This window comes from Somniosus microcephalus, chromosome 1 (genome assembly GCF_052327205.1).
Source record: "Somniosus microcephalus isolate GS21.2 chromosome 1, FLI_Smic_1.0, whole genome shotgun sequence".
Classification (NCBI taxonomy): domain Eukaryota; kingdom Metazoa; phylum Chordata; class Chondrichthyes; order Squaliformes; family Somniosidae; genus Somniosus; species Somniosus microcephalus.
In genome coordinates, this window is record NC_140987.1 from 157750575 (window position 1) to 157773842 (window position 23268).

Below are 23268 nucleotides of genomic sequence, written 5' to 3' on the forward strand. Positions count from 1 at the left end.
TCTCCCCCTCCTCTCCCTCACTCTCCCCCTCCTCTCCCTCACACTCTCCCCCTCCTCTCCCTCACACTCTCCCCCTCCTCTCCCTCACACTCTCCCCCTCCTCCTCTCCCTCACACTCTCCCCCCTCTCCCTCACACTCCCCCCCTCTCCCTCACACTCCCCCCTCCTCTCCCTCACACTCCCCCCCTCCTCTCCCTCACACTCCCCCCCCTCCTCTCCCTCACACTCCCCCCCTCCTCTCCCTCACACTCCCCCCTCCTCTCCCTCACACTCCCCCCCTCCTCTCCCTCACACTCCCCCCCTCTCCCCTCACACTCCCCCCCTCCTCTCCCTCACACTCCCCCCCTCCTCTCCCTCACACTCCCCCCCTCCTCTCCCTCACACTCCCCCCACCCCCCTCCTCACACTCCCCTCCCTCCCCCCTCACACTTCCCCCCCTCCTCACACTCCCCCCCCTTGAGCTGAGCGGCGACCGGCGCCGGGAGCGGGCTCTCGCGGGCGGCGCAGGCGCGGTCAGTGCCAGCGGCGCGAGGCGGCCGCGGGGAGCAGGCAGAATAAGAAACCCTGCGGCCCGGCGGCCGTTAGCGAGCGGCTCGAGCGGGAAACTTCGGGCGGCCCGCCCGCGCTCCGGCCCCGTCAAACCTCCCCGCCCCGTGGAGGAGCCCGGGCCCCGACAAACCTCCCTCACCACAGAGAGAGAGAGAAATTTGTTGATTTAAAAACCGCCGGTTTTTCCGGTCCCGCACTCACGGGAAGAGAGAGAGGGGGAAGTAGAGAGAGAGAGGGAAGAGGAGAGAGAGGGAAGAGGAGAAGGAGAGAGAGGGAAGAGGAGAAGGAGAGAGAGAGAGAGAGAGGGAAGAGAGAGAGAGAGAGAGAGAGAGAGAGAGAGATATGTTTGAGCTTCAGGCCTGCCTGCAGCGGGCCTGGAGAGCAGCCCCGAGTCCCCCCTGCGCGAGGGTGAGGAGGAGGGGGGGGACGGCGGCGGTTAGGGGATCACTTAATTTCCTACTGTTGCTAAACACAATTTAAAACTCAAATAAATTGTTATTTAATTCCCTAACACATAATTCAAATATTTACCTTAGTTTACCTTAGTTCCCTAACACACAGAAAGTGTGGGGAAAAAATCGTGAAAAATCAAGATGGCGGCCACTCACCTCGGTTCAGAACGATAAGGCCCGCCACACACGCACCGATTGGTCGACCGTCAGGTCACCGAAGCGTAGGATTGGTCAATCGTCAATTCACTCAACACTCAACTGTAGGATGGCACGCGCCAGGAACCCGCCGTACGATTGGTCGACCTCGATGTCACACGGTCGCTAATGAGATGCTAATGAGCGGAATGTTGAACGTTTTTTGGATACCGCGGGCGCGAATTTTGTCCGGCCGAAACGTAAATACGCCTATGACCGGTCCGTAATCGTAAGCTTTCTTTTGACGTGACGCGCGCGTCGGTACGCTCTATAACTTTCAAACGTATAGAGAACAGACAGACAGTTTATATATAAAGTGTTGATCACTGCCAGCATTCCATCTTTAGTTTTAGCATTTTTTATTAGATGCCAAAATTAGAGAAATCTACTAGCAGCTTGAAATGGAGGGGCTAAATTTGTCTGCCATGTAACTTTCCAAACTTCACTGGGAAAGCATGTTAAAATGGATGCTGTTTTTTCCTTATTTCTCATTGCATCTTTTTCAGAACTTCACTGAAGTTTTCTTACATTATTAATACATTTTAATTGATCACTAGACTGTGAAGTTAACATTCATGTCAATGAAACAAATGTCTTTTAATTAACTGAAATGTTACAAATTGCTGCTGTAAAAAAAAAATCTGCCGACTAGTCCATTTTATAAAATAGAGAAGGTTATTTAAGGTAGCATATAGATTATTCACATATTGAACATTGCCACTAGGGTTTTTAGAGGATTGTGAAAAAGGGATTCCAAAAGGTTTAGGGCTGATTCCACACCCAATGGAGAGCTGTGGCTGCAGGGTGTAAGTACATCATGGGAACTGATAGGCCCACAATCTATGATTTTTCACCTGCTAATTTTAATGGGAAGACAATCTTGGGATGTGCACCCACAATTTCCTGCAAATCATTTCCTGCGAGTGCTGTTACCTGCTAGGCAGCAGAATCAGCCCTCTTGTGCAGCATAATCAACCTTCTGAGAACTGCAGCAAGGTTTTTGAACCAAAATAAAAACAAATAGGTTATTTAAAGTTTGATTTATATGAAAATGTAAAATGTTAAGCATTTGAAATGTACAGGTGGATTTTTTGTAAACATTGTGCTATAAATTTGAAAATTAAGAACACTCAGTATTCATAAGATTAAAGTGCTAATGAAAGTACACATTTAAGAACAGTGACATGTCAAGCAAGAAAACTATCCAGTGCACTACATTGAATTTAATTTTAAAAATATTGAACACAGTAAAGTAATTCTCTCTATTGTGCATAATGTTTATGCTACAGTCTATTAAAGATAGTTAGAATGAACAATCTAACAAAATTTGCTGCTGTACAAATAAAACTTTACTGATACTAATAGCAGGTTTCCTGTGGCACTGCCTATGGTAAATCAAAGGATAAACCATGTTAAGGACAGGGTTATTTATACTATACAATACACTATGGCCCGTAATTTGTGGTCAGCAGCAAAGCAAAGGTGCTTGCCGCTGGTCCCAAAGAAAGCTGCCCAGAGACCTCGTGATCTCTGTGGCGCGAAGTTTGCCTCTTTCGATGTGTAATTAATTGCCGCACTCCGTTATGGGGATTCCCAGTGAAGAGCTATCGTGACGTCAACAAGCTGTCTAAGCAGCCAATCACATTGAAAAATTCTCAGTCAGCAAACCAGGAAATGAAAAGCTACTTTTATCCGGACTTTTCAAAAATGTTAGAGCAAAATAAAGATTGGGACTATCACATGGGGATAAGATAGTAGCTGAAATATCATGAACAATTTTAGAGGTTTTTTTTTTTAATTGTAATTTTTAAATCATAAAAGAGAAATTTGACACTCCATGAATATAAAAAGTAGTTTTTCAGGGCCAAATAGTTTGTTTAGCAGTCAATACGCTGTTAAAACCCCAGCTACACCTATTTCAACAAGGCTTTAACATTTAATGGGGTATTTAACAGTGATATTCGCGCCGGAAAAGCCCAAGTTTGTCAGTTTCACTGATTACACTGATTGCCAACTATGGGGGGTGGTGTGTGTACAGCACAGCCGGTGTCGGAGAAGTGAATGACTGTCTGCAACTTCAGGATTTCTGTGTTTAGATGCATATGTGCTAAATCCTGAAGTTGCGCTCAGTTTCAGAGGGGTAATGACAGCAAATGCTGACAGTTCCAGGCCAATGTATTAATTTGCACCTTAAGTGGAACTTTGTGTAACTGGCATGTCCCTTTGGGGCCACAAAGTGCAATAGCTGTGACTTACTAAAGTCATTTAAAAGCTAATTGTTTTCAGGTAGATCTTCTGGTCGATTAAAGAACCAATGTTTTTTTTATATCTGTTACTGGGAAACTTTAAGATTAAAACTGGCTTTTCCCTCTCTTTTGTTCAAAAATAGTGTAACAGAAATATTTCTGCATGATTGCGTCTCACTATAAGTGTGGTGGGTATATCTAAAAAAATATATAAATAGCTGTCCAAAAACAGGCATGACGAGGACTATCTACCCCTGTTGATTTTATTTCGAACACCTTTGCATGGAAAGGGCATGTTACTCATGTCTTCCCTTGTGAATACTTGAAGGAAGTAGTCACGCAGAACGTTTAGCATTTTATGCTCATCCTCAGTTTCAAGGCCGTTTGTGTCTTTTTACAGTTTTTCACCTTTTCTCTGACTGTCCTCTTGCTGTAGTCTCACTTTCCCTTTGTGTGTTAATCCATTTAGCCTGAGCTTGCTAGTTTTGAGAATGTAATTATTCTATATGCTCAACATTAGTGCCAGGAATTTCCTCCGAGAGTCTCTGATCAGCTGCCGTAGTATCTAAGGAAATCACTCGAACGATTTTAACCATACCCTCGTGGGGAAACCAGGTGAGTGGGCAATTAAAATGCTGTGAGTTACTTACCTGTTGGAAAGCTGCCGAACCCCACCATTTCCACTTTAAGTGACGCTTCTGGACAGGCGGTTAAGCCACCCACCCGAAGTCAGTGGGGTTCTAAATCACATATGCTACGCGGGGACTGATTACACTGTCCGGTCCCAACAACGATTTTAACTTTGCGGTCCTTTCCTGCCACGTGAAGGCTGGCCAGAAGTGTTTTGGGAAGCTATAGAGGCCCTCCAGGTAGCTTTTTTAAACTTTCCTTTGTGGGGACGGGAGGAGAACCTCCTTCCCCACACTTATCTGACTGCTGGTGGGCAGCTAAGGGACGCCCTATTTTCCAGAGACCAGCAACCATCAATTTTTCAAAGTTATGGGGTCAATCAGGAGAATCCTTGAGGAAATACCTGGTACAAATCTTTAAAAGCGTTTCACTTGTCTTCCACTGAAATATTGTTGAACAACCTCTCCCAATTTAACTGCTTTAGTTGCTACCCTTATTTCATTAAATTTAGCCCTTTTAAAATGATGTACCTTGTTCGTAGTTTTGATTATTTCTAACTCCTAGAAAATATTAAGCTGCATCATTCTGTTGTTACTGTCCCACAGGAATGCTACAACTTCTACTTCCTTTACATTTTCTGGGTCATTAATGAATACCAGGTCAAGATGCACTGGGTCAAAACAGTCATACATTTCACATACTGACTCTGAACCACTTGGGTTTTCCCACTTTGTATTAGGTTGATTGAAGTGTCCTCTTAAAATAACTTTACAGTTTTCACTTTTCCTTCTTACAGTATTTCTTCATGAAGCAAATTATCCTCCTTATGCTGACCAAGTGATCAATAACATACCCCTAGTGTTAGATTTGATTTGTTTTTGAAGCATTAGAGATGTCTAACCAGAGTAATTCATTTTGTAGAATCAACGTTTACCTCTCAAAAATGTTCCTGATATAGAGGGCTGCACCACCTCATTTTCTGTCCATTTTGTCTTTTCCAAGCACTTTATATGCCTGAATGTTATATTAATTTTCATCCTCTTGATTTAATCATATATCTGATATTTCCACAACATCTTGGTTCCCTGTTACCACAACTGCCTCCAGCATGTTATTTCTGATGCTTCTAACATTCACGTACATATATTTTGTTAAAGATTTGCCTCCTCTCATGTTTTCCAATGTCTGCTGAATTTTGCTCTCTGGCTCACTTGTATTTTTTTCCAAATTTCTCAGCTCGTAACTACCAGCTTCAACCCCATGACCTTTTTCACTTGATCCCATTTCCACCCTGCCTTTCCACCCACCCCCCCCCCACCCAACTAATTTAAAATGATTTTCTTTTGCTGCTTCAATGTTCCTCGCAAGTCTCTTTGTCCCTACTTAGGTTAAGTGTAGCCCGTCTCTACTGTACCTTTTTATTCTGGAAGGAACCCCAGTTATTTATGACGGCAGCATTGTTGTACTCTCACCATGCTGCCAGACACTCATTTACCCCCTCAATTCTTTTGTTGAAATCTTCTCCTTTCCCACTAGGGAACAATACTTTGCCTCTTCTAGCTTTTATTTGGGCCAAACCTGTATCTTTTAACGTTTATGTATTAACTCTACCTTGTTCATTCCAAGGTCAATTCTTGGAGAGGCTCTCTTTCCTTTTGATTACCATTGATATTCTTTGCACTTTTCAATTTTTAGTCCTAAATTATTTTATTTATCTTCAAGTATCTCTTATAATTCATACTTTGTATCTGTGATCAGTACTGTACCATGGGAATACTTCAGGTTTATCAATTGTCCATGAATCTGAGCTCAATTCCAAGTACAAAATAAAAATTGGGTTAAAGGAAATGAGTTATTAAATAGCACACATATTGCAAACCAGGCAATTTTGTTCAGGCCAATTAATTCTGAAACAACTCACTTAAGAACATAAGAATTAGGAGGAGTAGTCCATACAGCCCCCTCGAGCCTACTCCACCATTCAATAAGATCATGGTTGATCTTCGACCTCAAGTCCACTTTCCCACCAGATCTCCATATCCCTTGATTCCCCTAGAGTCCAAACATCTTTCCATCTCAGCCTTGAATATACTCAACAATTCAGCATCCACAGCCCTTTGGGGGAAAGAATTCCAAAGATTCACAACCCTCTGAGTGAAGAAATTCCTCCTCATCTCCGTCTTAAATGACCAACCCTTATCCTGAGACTATGCCCCCTAGTCCTAGACTCTCCAGCCAGGGGAAACAACCTCTCAGCATCTACCCTGTTAATCCCCCTCAGAATACTTAATTCCTTTTTTTTCCTAACACAGGAAGTCTGATGACATCCAGATCACAGAAATAATTTAAAATGTCTTGATCCATCTTTTACAGAAACTTATTTACTCTCATCCATTGCAAATGCTGAGTCTACATTTTGCAGCATGATAATATTTAGCAAAATTCATAGAGTACTGTATTAAATTGCATTAGTTGCCCCATATTTGTAAACAGTTCCCAACACAGATTTCCTGTTTCCACAATATGATAGGTCAGTAATCCTCGCCCAAATTACAAAAACTATTAATTTATATTTGAACTGGAATACCTAATAGCATTCATTATAAAAATAAATGAGCATTTTCAATTCATCCTATTTAGGTTTACAAGAAGTAAATTTTCTGTAGAAAGAAAGCTCACACAAACTGATGCAAACACAATCAAAACCCTGGAACTCCCCACCTAACAGCACTGTGGGAGTACCTTCACCACATGGACTGCAGTGGTTCAAGGCGGCGGCACCACCACCTTCTCAAGGGCAATAAATGCTGGCCTTGCCAGCGACGCCCACATCCCATGAACAAATAAAAAAATAGTAATAACTGAGCACATTACCTGGTCTACACTTGTTACATCACTCATCGTGGCATCGGCGGGTCTGTTGGGAGGATTCATAGTAACCTGGACAAAACAAAAATTATCTTAATATTCTCAAAATATAGACAAATGTATATACAAAAAGGGTGCTCAACAGTGAACTAATAAATGCATGATCATCACACTAAGGAGGAATGAGTAATTCACAAGCATGTACAGGAATGAGTTATAGAACTTACTGATGATATGAGTGAGATAAATTCCACACTCAACAGGCTTTCACTGAAAACTTTGTTTACAACATCATGCATTTATATAGCACCTTTAATGTAGTAAAACATCCCAAGGCGCTGTAATCAGACAAAAATTGACACAGAGCCAAAGAAGGAGACGTTAGACAGTTGACTAAAACATCTTAAGAGGGGCACAGAAGTGGAGAGGTGGCGAGGTTTAGGGAGAGAATTGCAGAGCTTGGAGCCTAGACAGTTGAAGGCATTTTTTTTTTTAATTCATTTTACGGGATGTGGGCGTCGCTGGCAAGGCCAGCATTTATTGCCCATCCCTAATTGCCCTCGAGAAGGTGGTGGTGAGCCGCCTTCTTGAACCATTGCAGTCCGTGTGGTGAAAGTACTCCCACAGCGCAGTTAGGGAGGGAGTTCCAGGATTTTGACCCAGTGACGATATACTTCTAAGTCAAGATGGTGTGTGACTTGGAGAGGAACTTGGAGGTGGTGGTGTTCCCATGCGCCTGCTGCCCTTGCCCTTCTAGGTGGAAGAGGTCGCAGGTTTGGGAGGTGCTGCCGAAGAAGCCTTGGCGAGTTGCTGCAGTGCATCTTGTAGATGGTACACACTGCAGCCACAGTACGCCGGTGGTGGAGGGAGTGAATGTTTATGGTACGGCGAAGGAAGTGGGGAATGTACATGATGTCAGAGTTGGAGAAATGCAAAGTTTTCAGATGGTTGTAGAGGAGGTTACAGAAATAGGGAGGGGCAAGGCCACGCAGGGATTTGAGGCATTGTGGACAGATAGCTAATGTAGGTCAGCAAGTACAGGGGTGATGGGACTAGGTGTGAGTTAGTATACGGGCAGCAGAGTTTTGGATGATACGTTTTTGGAGGGTGGAAGATGGGAGTCAGGCCAGTCAGGAGAACAGTCGAATAGTCAAGTCTGGAGGTAACAACAGCATAGAAAAGGTTTTCAGCAGATGAGGGAGGGGCAGAGATGGGTGATATTACAATGGTGGAAATAGGTGGTCTTGGTGATAGAACTCACGGACAAATAGGATGCCGAGGTTGCGAACATTCTGGTTCAGCCCGAGACAGTAGTTAGGAAGAGGATGGAATCGGTGGCTAGGGAACAGAGTTTGCGGCGGGGGCCAAAGACAATGGCTTTGGTCTTTCTAATGTTTAATTGGAGGAAATTGTGGCTCATCCAGGACTCATGAGATATCTGTGCTCTTCTAATTCTCACCTCTTGAGCATCCCCGATTTTAAATTGCTCCACCATTGGTGCCCGTGCCTTGAGCTGCCAAGGCCTAAGCTCTGGAATTGCCTTTCTAAACCTCTCTTTTTTCCTTTAAGAAGTCCCATAAAACCTACTTCTTTGACCAAACTTTTAGTAATCTGCCCTAATATCTCCTTTTGTGGATTGGTGTCAAATATTGTTTGATAACGCTCCTGTGAAGCACCGTGGGACGTTTTACGATGTTAAAGATGCTATATAAATATAAGTTGTTATTGTTGATGTGGGACAAGCAGTCTGACAACAAAGAACGAGTGGAGAGGTCGCGAGGTGGTGGTGGGGTAGAGCTGGGTGTTGTCAGTGTACATGTGGAACTTGACATTACACCCTAAGAGTGAGGTATAAAATACAATCACGGAATATGGGATAGAAATTCTATTTTATACTTATTTGCTGTAAAATGAAAAGTGCTTTAATATTTCTCACATCTCTCTGTGGGGATTTCACCTCACGACTGTAGAATGTTATTATTAGAAATTCAAGAAGTACATTTCAGTTTAATAACCATGACAAAGTGAAAAACCTTAGAATTTACTAATTGTGGTATAAAATATTCTATGTTCTGAGAGAATGGCCAGTTTTGAACTAAACTAAAATCTTGCTCAGAGGAAATATTTGTGTCTTACTAACACATATAATATTGTGACTTGAATAGTCAGAATTGAAAATGACACAAGTAATCTTAAAAAATGCCTAAAGCATGTGTTTGTTGAGATTTACCTTAACTTTATCAGATGTCCTTTTTCCACCAAAGCCTCCAGCCCCCACAACAAAGAGAGAGAACTGGTTATAGCAGACCAAGTCGCTCTCATTGTAGGTATGAACTGAAAGGTAAGTAGAACTACAGTTAGCTCCAGATATATTCAGTGTAGGTGAAATTTATCTGTACAAGTCTTAAGAAAAAAAACCTCAACTTTAATGGATGACTACATAAGCCAGGCACTCAGAGAAAGTTAGCATTTACTCAGTTGGCTGGATATTCCTCAACACTCACCCACCCACCCAATGTGCCCCAGAGTCTCGAGTGTATGAGGTCAAAAATCCGCAGCCTCCTGCCGTAACTCTGATTCTGCCTTCAAATTGCAGGACTAAGCAGGTATTTTACACGTATGCTTTGTGAGCAAAATGATGTTGTGTTTAAATAGGAAGCATTTAACAGCATTACCATTTTCATCCAATACCTCATTTACTATAAACAGACTTTATTTTGTACATTTTGAAACATGGGAAGCAATGAGAAAAATGGGCTATCAATTGTTGAAATTGAGCCCCTCTCAATAGAGCAAAAATTGTTTTGCTCGGATTCAACCTTGGGCCCATCTTGTTATTACATGCGGCAAAGTGGCAACTTTTGAATTAGAGTAATGGCAAGCAAACATAAAAGAAAAAAAAAGATTGAGGGAGATTGTTTTAAGTATATAACTTCATCAAAAATTCACTATGAAACCTAAAGTGAAAAAGTTTACTTGACATGTAACTTACCATCGAGAAGTATAACAGCACCAGATCCTTTATCAAGAACATCTGCAATAGTACTCTCTGATTTCAGTGTCCCTAACAAATATAACAAACATGATTATCCTTAAAAGATTAAACTTTTTGTTTCTCCAAAAGCAGCAAGGTTAGGGAAAGAGTGTCACTTTATACCAGATCAATAAAGTCAACTTATGAAATTACACAACTTTTTAATCTAAACACTTCCAACCAATATTTAACAGATATTTCCATAATTATGTTTCTGCACTAAGATTAAAAATGCATTTTCATGTTATCTAGTTTAAAGCATGATCATGCCAAGCTACATATTTTTTAAAAGATGCCTATTGGTTTTATCACCTGTAAGTGAAAATATTTTGAAAACATTAACCAAAGAGTGGTCTGCATAGAGTGGTCTTAAACGCAGTGCACTTAAACAGAGTGTTAAAGTTGGAAATTTGGAGAGTGGGAAATCGGAGCAGAAGAGGAAGGAGCTGCTGCTTGTCGCCTTCAATACATGTAGTGGTTTGTGTTACAGGTAAATATTTAATTTAATTTATCTAAAGTCAGGACTTCACCTGACGAAGGAGCAGCGCTCCGAAAGCTTGTGATTTCAAATAAGGCTGTTGGGACTATAACCTGGTGTTGTGTGACTTCTCACATTTGTCCACCCCAGTCCAACACTGGCATCTCCACATCATTATATAGGGATGGCAGTGTAGGTGCTGTGCTGCAACTACAGCATGTGGGAGTTTGTGGAGAGCATCGCGATCCCAGACGTAAGTGCCTGCATCTCGAGGAACTTCAGCTCAGAGTTGTTGAGCCGGAGTCCGAGGTGCAGACATTGCGGGGCATCAGGAAGGGGAAGAGTTACCTGGACACTTTGATCCAGGAGGCAGTTACACACCTTAGGCTCCTCCAGATCTGCCAAGGCATCTGAAGCACATCTTCAGCATGCTATATGACACATCTGCTGGACATGGGGCTTTCATTATAGCACTCCTCAGCCTCATTGCTTGGTCTCCTCAAGGGTGTCATGAACCACGTCTTCAGTGGATAGCCCTCGTCTCCAGGCAGCCAGCTGGTAAGTCTATTTGGAGGTGCGAACAGCTGAGGGAGGCTGGACTGGCACAGGATGAGAGAGTCATGACAGCTCCCAGGGAATCTGGCACACACAAAAATAATCTTTTTATGGTTGCAGACTTGAGGGAGTGGAAGCACTTCTGGTTCACAAACATTCCTGGGTGATCTGGGGGTGCCTTGATGGCCACGTGTACAGTCGAAGACTCCCTGCACCTGTGGGAAACCAGCCAGAGCCGCAAAGCTGAGCGCCTGCTCAGTAACACTGGCTTCAGTGGCAAAGTTTACATAAGTGGAAGACTTGTGAAACATGGCATCAGTCACCTGGGTGATGCATCTGTGGGTGGCCGACTGCGAGATCCTGCAAATGTCTGCTGCAGATCCTTGGAAGGAACATGAGGTGAAGAAGTTGAGGGTGGTGACTTTGACAGCCACCAGGTCCTCTGGGCAGCAGGTCTTCTTCCAGCAAGCTACAAATGTCTGCGACGACCTGACGCGATAGCCTGAGCCTCCTGAAGCACTGCTGTTCAGTCATGTCCAGGAAGCTCATCCTCTGCCTGTATACGCTATGTTGGGGGTATTGCCTCCGGCGTGGAGCCGCCCTGTACTGACCTCCTCTTTCCTGTGGAGGATTAGATCGATGAGGAGAAGGCTGTTGGTGTTGTTGCTTCTGCTGCGGCTCATCTTGGTCCAAATCTGAAGTCTGAGGTGAGACAGCATAAGCGGCACCCATGCTGATCTGATAGATGCCAGGTAAGGTGGAGATCAGAGGCACAATCCTCCAATGTAGTGAGAGTGACTTGCAATGTGGTGAGAATGGCTTCACAGGTTGCAGAAATCACCTGCAAACTCATGAAAGCAAAATCTCTGCACAATATGGTATCAGCAAGAGCCTTTCCGTTAGGCAAGGAGGCAGGTGTGAGGTGTCTGTATTTATGTGCTTTTTCCAACTGTCACTTAATGATGTAGCTCAATGGCTACTGAGCTCCCACTTCCCCTTCACAGGCAAGGTTCCCGAGGTCCATGAATCCTGTGCACAACCCGTTACAGTTGAAACCTCATGTTAAAAAGACTTAAGCGTCTCTAAAACAAGCAGTTAAGCACCTCAATGAGGTCGTCCGCCTCTCCCGAGTGGGTCCTTGGCGCGCTTCTAAATGCACCCCAGTTAAACATAGAAGTCGTCGGGATCCTGACGTACTGTCAATTTCAGCACTTTTAGCCACCGACCCGCTCCCAAACCCACACACTCTACAATGTGAAAATTCCGGCCGTGGTTGCAAAGTGACCAAAGGGTGGAAACTAAATATTCCAGGGTGCTTGACGTATTGAAAAAACAGGTAGAATGGAAAAGGGATGGGGTGGTAGCTCTGATAATAAAGGATAACATAATGACAGTAATGAGAAAGGATCTTGGTTCAGAAGATCAGGAAGTAGAATCAGTATACAAGAAATATACATTCCATTGAGAAATAGAAACTCCATGGGAAAGTGATCCATCTGTGGCTAACTAAAGTTAAGGATAGTAGTAGATTAAAAGAAGAGGCTTATAATGTTGCAAAGAATAGTAGTAAGCCTGAGAATTGGGAGAGCTTTAGAAACCAGGAAAGGATGACCAAAAAAATTGATAAAAAAGGGGGAAAAAATAGAATGAGAGTAAACTAGCAAGCAATATAAAAACAGACTGTAAAAGCTTCTACATGTATTTGAAAAGGAAGAGAATAGCAAAAGTAAGCATTGGTCCCTTAGAGGCTGAGACAGGAGAAATTATAATGGGGAAATAAGGAAATGGCAGAGACTTTAAACAAATATTGTGTATCTGTCTTCACAGTAGAAGGCACAAAAATCATACCAAAAATAGTGGGGAACCAAGGTGCTAATGAGAGTGACAAACTTAAAGTAATTAATATCAGTAGAGAAAAAGTACTTGGAACAACCAATTGGCCTAAAAGCCAACAAATTCCCTGGACCTTATGCCAGCACCTGCCTCCGCTCCCGTCCCCGGCCTCCTTACCCGCACCCCCGTGGAGTGCCGGCTGCGCTCCATGAGCCCGGCACTTCTCGAGTGCCGGGCTCCTTTGCCGGCACTCCCGATCCCTGGGGGCCCAGCTGGGCCCCTGGTCGCACTGCACAAGGCCCCTCCCCTTTAAGAAGGGGAGGAAGGCCTGCAATACCGCAGCACGTAGCTCCGCGATATTCTCTCACAGTGCCCCATGAGGGAGGCTGGGCGCTAAAAGTAGCACCACGGCAAAGTTTGCGCTCCTCAATTTTTAGCCCAGAGAGTAGGGAAAAACGGGCCATTTTTCAGGTTGACAGGCTATAACGTGGGTGCCACAAGGATCAGTGCTTCGGCCTCAGCTATTTACAACCTATATTAAATGACTTAGATGAAGGGACCTAGTGCAATGTATCCAAGTTTGCTGACGATACAAAGCTAGACGGGAAAGTATGATGTGAGGAGGACACAAAGAGCCTGCACAGGGATTTAGACAGGTTAAGTGAGTGGGCAATAAGGTGGCAGATGGACTATAATGTGAGGGAATGTGAGATTATTCACTTTGGTCAGAAGAATAGAGAAACAGCTTTTTTTAAATGGTGTTCAGAGATTTAGGTGTCCTTGTACAGGAAACAGAGTTAGCATAGAAACATAGAAGATAAGAGCAGGAGTAGGCCATTCGGTCCTTCAAGCCTGCTCCGCCATTCAATGAGATCATGGCTGATCATCCAAATTCAGTACCCTGTCCCTGCTTTCTCCCCATATCCCTTGATCCCTTTAGCCTTAAGAACTGTATCTAACTCCTTCTTGAATATATTTAATGATTTGGCCTCAATTGCCTTCTGTGGTAGAGAATTCCACAGGTTCACCACTCTCTGGGTGAACAAATTCCTCCTCATCTCAGTCCTAAACGGCTTACCCCTTATCCTTAGACTGTGACCCCTGGTTCTGGACTCCCCCGCCATCAGGAACATCCTTCCTGCATCTACTCTGTCTAGTCCTGTTAGAATTTTATAAGTTTCAATGAGATCCCCTCTCATTCTTCTAAACTCTAACAAATATAAGCCCAATCGACCCAATCTCTCTTCATAAGTCATCCCTGCCATCGCAGGTATCAGTCTGGTGAATCTTCGCTGCACTCCCTCCATGACAAGAACATCCTTCCTCAGATAAGGTGACCAAAACTGCACACAATACTCAAGGTGTGGTCTCACCAAGGCCCTGTACAACTGCAGCAAGACATCCTTGCTCCTGTACTCAAATCCTCTCGCTATGAAGGCCAACATACCATTTGCCTTCTTAACCGCCTGCTGCACCTGCATGCTTACCTTCAGTGACTGATGCACAAGGACACCCAGGTCTCGTTGCACTTCCCCTTCTCCCAATCTATTGCCATTCAGATAATAATTTGCCTTCCTGTTTTTGACACCAAAGTGGATAACATCACATTCATCCACATTATACTGCATCTGCCATGCGTTTGCCCACTCACCCAACCTATCCAAATCATACTGGAGTTTCTCTGCATCCTCCTCACAGCACACTCACCCACCCAGCTTTGTGTCGTCTGCAAACTTGGAGATATTACATCTAGTTCCCTCGTCTAAATCATTAATATATATTGTGAATAGCTGGGGTCCTAGCACTGATCCCTGTGGTACCCCACTAGTCACTGCCTGCCACTCATAAAAAGACACGTTTATTCCAACTCTTTGCTTTCTGTCTGCCAACCAGTTCCCTATCCAAATCAGTACTTTACCCGCAATCCTATGTGCTTTAACTTTGCATGCTAATCTCTTATGCGGGACCTTGTCGAAAGCCTTCTGAAAGTCCAAATACACCACATCCATGGGTTCTCCCTCATCAATTCTACCAGTTACATCCTCAAGAAAGTATGCAGGTATAGCAGGCAATTAGGAAGGCAAATGGCATGTTGGCCTTTATTGCAAGGGGGTTGGAGTACAAGAGTAAATAAGTCTTGCTACAATTGCACAGGGCTTTGGCGAGATGACACCTGGAGTACGGTGCAGTTTTGGTCTGCTTATCTTGAGGGAGAATATTCTTGTCTTGGAGGCGGTGCAATGAAGATTCACTATATTGATTCCTGGGATGTCCTGTGAGCAGAGATTGAATAGAATGGGCCTATACTCTCTGGAGTTTAGAAGTATGGGAGGTGATCTCATTGAAACATACAAGATTCTGAGGGGGATTGACAGGGTGGATGCCGAGAGGTTGTTTCACCTGGCTGGAGAGTCTAGAACTAGGGGTCATAGTTTCAGGATAACAGGTCGGCCATTTAAGACTGCGATAAGGAGGAATTTCTTCACTCAGAGGATTACGAACCTTTGGAATTCTCTCCCCCAACGGGCTGTGGATGCTGAGTCGTTGAGTATATTCAAAGCTGAGATAGATAGATTTTTGGACTGTAGGGGAATCCATGGATATGGGGATCGGGCAGGAAAGTGAAGTTGAGGTCGAAGATCAGCCATGACCTTATTGAATGGTGGAATAGGCTCCTGCTCCTAATTCTTAGGTTCATAAATCTGACAAAGCTGTAGCAACAACTTGTATTGATATGGCACTCATTATGTATAAACCTACGTATCAGAGTGACTTGTTGGCGGCGGGGCGGGGTGGTAGTAGATAACAAAATGGACACCAAACGGGGAAATGGACGGTCAAGAGGAGGCAAAAGCACAGTCAAAAATTAATATGCCAGAGAGGTTTCCGAAAAACAGGAAGGGAAGTGACAAGGCAGAGATGCAGAGGTAGGGAATTCCAGAGGGCAGGGGCAAGACAGCTGAACGATTGACACCAATGATGAAACAGAAGGACTGGGGAATAAGACATATGCTGGTGCTGGAGCATAAGAGAATGCACACAGAGAATTAGGACTGAAGGAGATAATGAAGGTGAGGGGGAAATCTGCTTTAACCAGAGTATATCAAGTTCAATGCATACATAGACTGAAAAGACTCAACCAATTTACTTAACAGGGTTGCCTCCATTACAAATAACCTTGTAAAGCAAGCAAAGCCAACACCAACTGAGCTAGTAATGCCTCCCTTGAAAAGTTTTGGTGGTGCCTCTGGACAATTGTGTGCCAGCTCCGCCATATATAAAAAACAGCCATTGGTCGCAGGTCTTGTATTTTGCATCTGCAATTTTAGCATTGTTGCCCTGTATAGACCTTCTACTGACATTGGAGAAAATCCAGTCAGACTCAAAGTCAGAAACACAAATCAATGGGATGAAATTCGAGTAGGTTCTACAACGGACAGGCGAGCCTTTCTGCCAGATTACCATCCAGGCAATGAAGGTGCAAATGGCCCCACACAGTTGCTCTAAAGTCATTTGCAACTGCTCATGTATGAATCTCCGTTACGTGGCAATTGTTGGCAAAACTACTTGTAAGTGGGGCTTAATCAGCAACAAGAGATCGAACTGAAGCACTTCGGCAATATAAATGAGGTGTTAAAAATGTACTTGAGCAGAATACATAAGCAACTGCACGAGATATTTGTATGTAAAGCAGGTAAAATATTTGAATGTAAACAAATATGAATCCTTAGGTACATCTTTTTATTTATTAAATACTCTAACATTCACAGTTCAACTGAGTCTGAATAATCCATCCTGATTAAAGAGATCTGTGGTTTTTCATTTTATCCAGATACATCCATTCTGCCACATTTCTACCTCAACACATTTATATGCCTATTAGCCTTAAGAACATAACAACATAAGAAATAGGAGCAGGCCTTTCGGCCGCTCGAGCCTGCTCCCCCATTCAATAAGATCATGGCTGATCTTCTACTTCAACTCCACTTTCCTGCACTATCCCTTGACTCCCTTAATATCCAAAAGTCTATCGATCTTGGTCTTGAATATACTCAACAACTGAGCCTCCACAACCCTCTGAGGTAGAGAATTCCAAAGATTCACCACCCTCTGACAGAAAACATTTCTCCTCATCTCAGTCCTAAATGGCCGACCCCTTATTCTGAGGTGGTGACCCCTGGTACTAGACTCCCCAGCCAGGGGAAACATCCTCCCTGCATCTACTCTGTCAAGCCCTGTAAGAATTTTGTATGTTTCAATGAGATCATCTCTCATTCTTTTAAACTCTAGAGAACATAGGCCTGGTCTACTCAATCTCTCCTCATAGGACAATCCCCCCATCCCAGGAATCAGTCTGGTAAACCTTTGTTGCACTCCCTCTATGGCAAGTATATCCTTCCTTAGGTAAGGAGACTGTAATGTATGTACCTTTAAGGGGGAGAACTACTTTTTACAGCTCATGTATACTGTAGTACTGGCAGTGACCACACCTGTATATAACGTTGAGTAGTAATCTGTACAGTTCAGTTGCAGTTTGAACCACGTTGAGTAAACACCTGTTGTACCGTTTTCTGCAGTCCTTTTCTTATTATTACACGGACGTAACAGAGGCGACGAGCAAGTTCGAACCTACCTGCAACTCTGCATCACCTCCCAGGGATTCGCTCCTGGAGAACAGTGGAAGAAGGTCGAGTCCAGAAGCACGGGCGTCGACCACGGGCAACCGCCCAGTCATCCAGCGGAGGCTTGAGCATTGCAGGGGAGGCTGTCGAGAGTCAGGCTTGGCTTTCCAGTCACGGTGGTCCAGCGAAACGGGCTGGCAACAGGTACTGCGCAGACCCTTCCCGGACAGCGGCAGGCTAGAGCCGACCGAGCGGCACAGAAAAAGGCCAAGCAGCGTCGACGGGGGAGAGAGAGAGGGCAGAGCGCACAGGGCGCAGCCGGTGTTCAGGACCGAGCGGCGTCAACGGGGGAGAGAGACGAGAGAGAGCAGAGCGCAGCCGGTGTTCAAGGGCCGAACAGCGTCGACGGGGGAGAGAGGGCAGAGCGCACAGGGCGCAGCCGGTGTTCAGGACCGAGCGGCGTCAACGGGGGAGAGAGAGACGAGAGAGAGCAGAGCGCAGCCGGTGTTCAAGGGCCGAACAGCGTCGACGGGGGAGAGGGCAGAGCGCACAGGGCGCAGCCGGTGTTCAGGACCGAGCGGCGTCAACGGGGGAGAGAGACGAGAAAGAGCAAAGGGCAGCCGGTGTTCAAGGGCCGAGCAGCGTCAACGGGGGAGAGCGGCGCGCAGGAAAAAGCGAGGCGCTGCCATTGCCACAAGGACCGCAGAGAGCGGCGTTGGCAGCAGCGCAGGAGCAGCGCGCGAAACCCACAGGGCGTCGCGATTTGCCACGAGGACCGCCGAGAGCGGCGTTGGCAGCAGCGCAGGAGACGCCATTTTAAGCCGCAGCGGGGAAGAAAGGAAAGCGCGGAAGACGTCATTTTAAGCCAGTCTAACCAAACCCAAAAATGCCGAAGAGTGGCAGTATCACAGCATTCGACAATGAAGTCGAAGATTGGACGACATATGTCAAACGCATAGAAGTATACTGCAAGGCGAATGAAGTGCCAGATGACAAGAAAGCGCTGGTATTGTTGAATTCAATGGGTGCAAAAACGTATGGCTTACTACGAAACCTAGTAACCCCAGAGAAGCCAGTAGAAAAGGATTTTGAAAACAGTGTCAATCCTACAGGACCATTTAAACCCCACACCACTGCTGATAGCAGAAAAATTTAAATTTCACAAAAGGAACCAGCATAAAGATGAAAGTAATGCTGAGTATTTAACGGAACTGCGCAAGCTATCGAAACACTGCCAGTTTGGAACGGGACTAGCAGATACCTTAAGGGACAAGTTTGTGTGTGGGCTTCAAAGTGAAGGAACCCAGAAACGGCTTTTATCTGAAAAGGACCTTACGCAGGAAAAGGCTTTCAGCATTGCGGTATCATATGAAGCAGCAGCACGGGGCGCTGCAGAGATACAACAGAGACCGCAAGAATATGGCACAAACGAAATGTCATATGGAACAGAGAAGTGCTATCGCTGCGGCAGAACAACACACGACCAGAATGATTGCTGGTTCAAAGACAAAGTGTGCAGACAGTGTGGAAAAGTAGGACACATAGCACGAGTCTGCAGGTCGGGAAAGAAAACCAGCAATAAGAAACCGACCAAAGGAAAGTACAAGAAGGTACATAAGATAACGGAGAATAGTTCAGACGAACAAAAGAGTGATAACGACTCCAAAAGCAGGGAACTGAGTTGTCTGAAACTACATAATGTGATCACAACAGAGGATCACCAAACCATTTGGGTCACTCTCAAGATAGCAGGAGTCCAGGTAAAGATGGAATTGGACACAGGATCAGCCCTAACAGTCATAAACCGACAGGACTACGAGCGGCTATTCTCACACACACCCTTGAGAGACACAAAAATTATTTTGAAGACGTACACGGGGCAAAAGGTCTACCCCAAAGGAAAAATAAGGGTGACCGTTATATATAACGGTAAGGAAACACCAAAACTAGACCTGTATGTATTGCAAGATGGACGACCACCATTACTGGGATGTGAATGGATCCGGAAAATACAACTGGATTGGCATTCCATACAGGCACTGACTGTGGCTGACAAAAAGGATGACGACGTCACACCTGGGCGACTGTCAAAGATCCTAACTGACGCGAAAGAAGTGTTCCAGCAAGGACTCAGAACACTAAAAGGCATGACAGCGACGATTAAAATTGAAGAAAATGCAAGTCCAACATTTTTTAAGGCCAGACCAGTACCTTATGCGATCCACCCAGCTGTCGAAGCAGAGCTGGAGAGTCTGGAACGTTCAGGTGTACTGTCCAAGGTAGACTGGAGCGAGTGGGCTACACCCATCGTCCCTGTGATGAAAAAGTCGTTGAGCAGCACGCCTGGGGAACCAAGGAAGGTTCGCATCTGTGGGGACTTTAAGGTAACAGTGAACCCGGTCCTTCACACCGTACAATATCCACTTCCGTGGATTGAAGATATTTTCGCCTCACTATCTGGAGGGAAACGCTTCACTAAGATTGATCTGACCCAGGCGTATCTGCAAATGCAGGTAGAAGAAGCATCAAAAAAATACCTCACAATCAACACCCATAAAGGTCTCTACCAATACAATCAGCTGGTATTCGGAGTAGCAACAGCTCCGGCTATTTGGCAGAGGGCAATGGAACAAGTCCTGCAAGGGATCCCAGGGACCCAGTGTTATTTGGACGACATCCTGGTCACGGGCGAAAATAACAGTGATCACCTTGCCAACCTGGAGCAGATGCTCACTAGATTGCAGGAATATGGGCTCCGAGCTAACCGCCCCAAATGCGAGTTTTTTTAGAAAACAGATCTCGTATTGTGGCCACGTTATCGATAAAGAGGGGTTACATAAGTCCCCAGAGAAGATTGAGGCAGTAGTCAAGGCTCCAGCACCGGAAAATATGTGTCACAACTGAGGTCGTTCCTCGGGCTGGTAAACTACTACCATAAGTTCTTGCCAAATTTGTCTACAATACTACACCCACTGAACACCCTACTGCAAACTGGGGTGCCATGGAAGTGGAGTGACGAATGTAGACGAGCTTTCCAGAAGAGCAAAACACTAATCACATCGAAAGAGGTATTGGCCCATTACAACCCAGCATTACCAATTCGTTTGGCATGTGATGCGTCACCCTACGGCATTGGAGCGGTGCTGTCGCACAAATTCTCGGACGACTCAGAGAGGCCAATAGCCTTTGCGTCACGATCACTAACCTCAGCCGAGCGTAACTACACCCAGATTGACAGGGAGGCCCTCAGCCTAGTGTGGGGAGTGAAAAAGTTCAATCACTATCTGCACGGGCAGAAATTCACCTTGCTGACTGATCACCAGCCTCTTGTCTCCATTTTTAATCCAAAGAAGGGCGTTCCGGTGATGACTGCGCAACGACTACAAAGATGGTCACTTTTTCTAGGGGCGCACCACTACGAGGTTGAATATAAGGGCACGAAACAGCATGGAAATGCTGATGGGCTATCACGCCTGCCACTGCCTACTGCGGAGGAAGCACCAGCAGCGGATCCTGACGAAATATTCCATTCGACTATAGTTGAATACCTACCGGTAACTAACGCTTGTATCGAAAAGGAAACCCGAAATGACCCGACACTGTCTCGGGTATATGATTTGACGGTGAAGGGATGACCAGCACATGGTGACTCACTGTTGCCAGCATTCTCGACAAGGAGAGAACAGCTGTCAGTGTGCCGGGGGACCTTGATGTGTGGATCCCGAGTGGTAATTCCACCCAAGTTAAGGGATAGAGTGCTCAATGAGCTTCATGAGGGTCATCTGGGAGGGGTAAAAATGAAAAGCCCAGCCAGGGCTTATGTGTGGTGGCCAGGAATCGATAAACAAATCGAGGACCTGACCAAGAGCTGCTCAGGATGCCAGAAAGTCCAAAATGCACCACCACAGGCCCCTCTACACCCATGGGAGTGGCCCTCATCTCCATGGCAATGGGTGCATGTTGATTTTGCTGGTCCATTCATGGACTCAATGTTTTTAATAGCCGTGGATGCACACTCGAAATGGCCTGAGGTCATCAAAATGTCCTCCACCACCACGGAGAAAACTATTGCAGTCCTACGGACCATTTTTGCCAGGAATGGCTTGCCAGAACAGATTTGCTCCGACAACGGACCACAGTTTGTGTCCGAAGAGTTCTGGAGGTTCTTGAAAAAGAATGGGGTAAGGCATTACACATCCGCCCCGTATCATCCAGCCACAAATGGATTGGCTGAGAGGTTCGTACAAACCTTTAAGAAGGCAATAAAGGCTATGTACAATGACAACATTCCGCTGCAGCACAAGGTGGACAATTTCCTGTGCGTCTACCGGAATGCGACACATGCAGTCACCAACCAGGCCCCAGCCATGATGTTCTTTAACCGAAGGTTAAGATCTCGCCTGGATTTGCTCAGACCAAACGTACGAAGAGATGTTGAGAGTAAGCAATTCCAGCACATCCATGAGAAGCCAACAAGGAGCTTCAATGTAGGGCAACCAGTCTTGGCCCGCGACTACCGAACAGAAAAATGGCAGCCAGGAACGATATGCACACGGCAGGGCCCACTAATGTACACAGTGGACGTTGGGGAGAGCATCGTGAGACGCCATGCTGACCAGATCCTAGAGTCACAGGAACAAGTCAACCCCATGCCTCGCCCATACGTACCTGGTGATGAACCCGACGTACAGGTAGCATCTACCCCAGAAACAGTAGCATCGGAAGCTGATGAACCAACCGACGACAGGGGGCCAGAATTGCCTCCGCACCAAGAGCAAGACACTCGGGAAAGGCGCTATCCAGAAAGGATCAGGAAGCCTCCCCAAAGACTGAATTTATAAATAGACTATTTTCAGCTAATGATGCATGTTAAAAGTGTTAATTGTAATTAGTTTGATATTTAATTGTTAAATGAGTGTTATGGTACTATTAATCTAAAAGGGGAGGAATTGTAATGTATGTACCTTTAAGGGGGGAGAACTACTTTTTACAGCTCATGTATACTGTAGTACCGGCAGTGACCACACCTGTATATAACGTTGAGTAGTAATCTGTACAGTTCAGTTGCAGTTTGAACCATGTTGAGTAAACACCTGTTGTACCATTCTCTGCAGTCCCTTTCTTATTATTACACGGACGTAACAGAGACCAAAACTGTACACACTACTCCAGGTGTGGTCTTACCAAGACCTTATATAATTGCAGTAAGACATCTTTACTCTTATACTCTAATCCTCTTGTAATAAAGGCCAACATACCATTTGCCTTCCTAATCGCTTGCTGTACCTGCATGTTAACTTTCAGTGATTTGTGTACAAGGACACCCAGGTCCCTCTGAACACCAACATATCCTAATCTCTCACCATTTAAAAAATACTCTACTTTTCAATTTTCCTATCAAAGTGGATAACTTCACATTTCTCCACATTATATTCCATTTGCCATGTTCTTGCCCACTCACTTAGCCTGTTTATATCCCCTTGAAGCCTCTTTGCATCCTCCTCACAACTTACATTCCCACCTAGCTTTGTACCATAAGCAAATTTGGATATATTACATTTGGTTCCCTCATCCAAATCATTGATATAGATTTTGAATAGCTGAGGCCCAAGCACTGATCCTTGCGGTACCCCACTAGTTACAGCCTGCCAACCCGAAAATGACCCGTATATTCCTACTCACTGTTTTCTGTCCATTGACCAATTCTCAAACCATGCTCGTAGATTAGCCTCAATCCCATGAGCCCCAATTTTGTTTAATAACCTCTTGTGTGGCACCTTATCAAATGCATTCTGAAAATCCAAAT

The 23268-nt window shown here is 45.0% G+C and overlaps 1 protein-coding gene across 2 annotated transcripts in view; it reads right to left on the reverse strand.

Moving 5' to 3' along the window:
- The window catches only part of hsd17b4 (hydroxysteroid (17-beta) dehydrogenase 4), a 235015-nt gene that overhangs the window by 61165 nt on the left and 150582 nt on the right, over positions 1–23268 (reverse strand). For both annotated transcript variants that reach the window (XM_085986923.1, XM_085986934.1), the window contains exons 15-17: positions 9933–10004; positions 9171–9274; positions 6947–7012 (exon numbers count right to left, since the gene is read on the reverse strand). In XM_085986923.1, coding sequence (XP_085843049.1) covers positions 6947–7012; positions 9171–9274; positions 9933–10004 — 242 coding nt within the window. The remainder of the gene's footprint in view (positions 1–6946; positions 7013–9170; positions 9275–9932; positions 10005–23268) is intronic.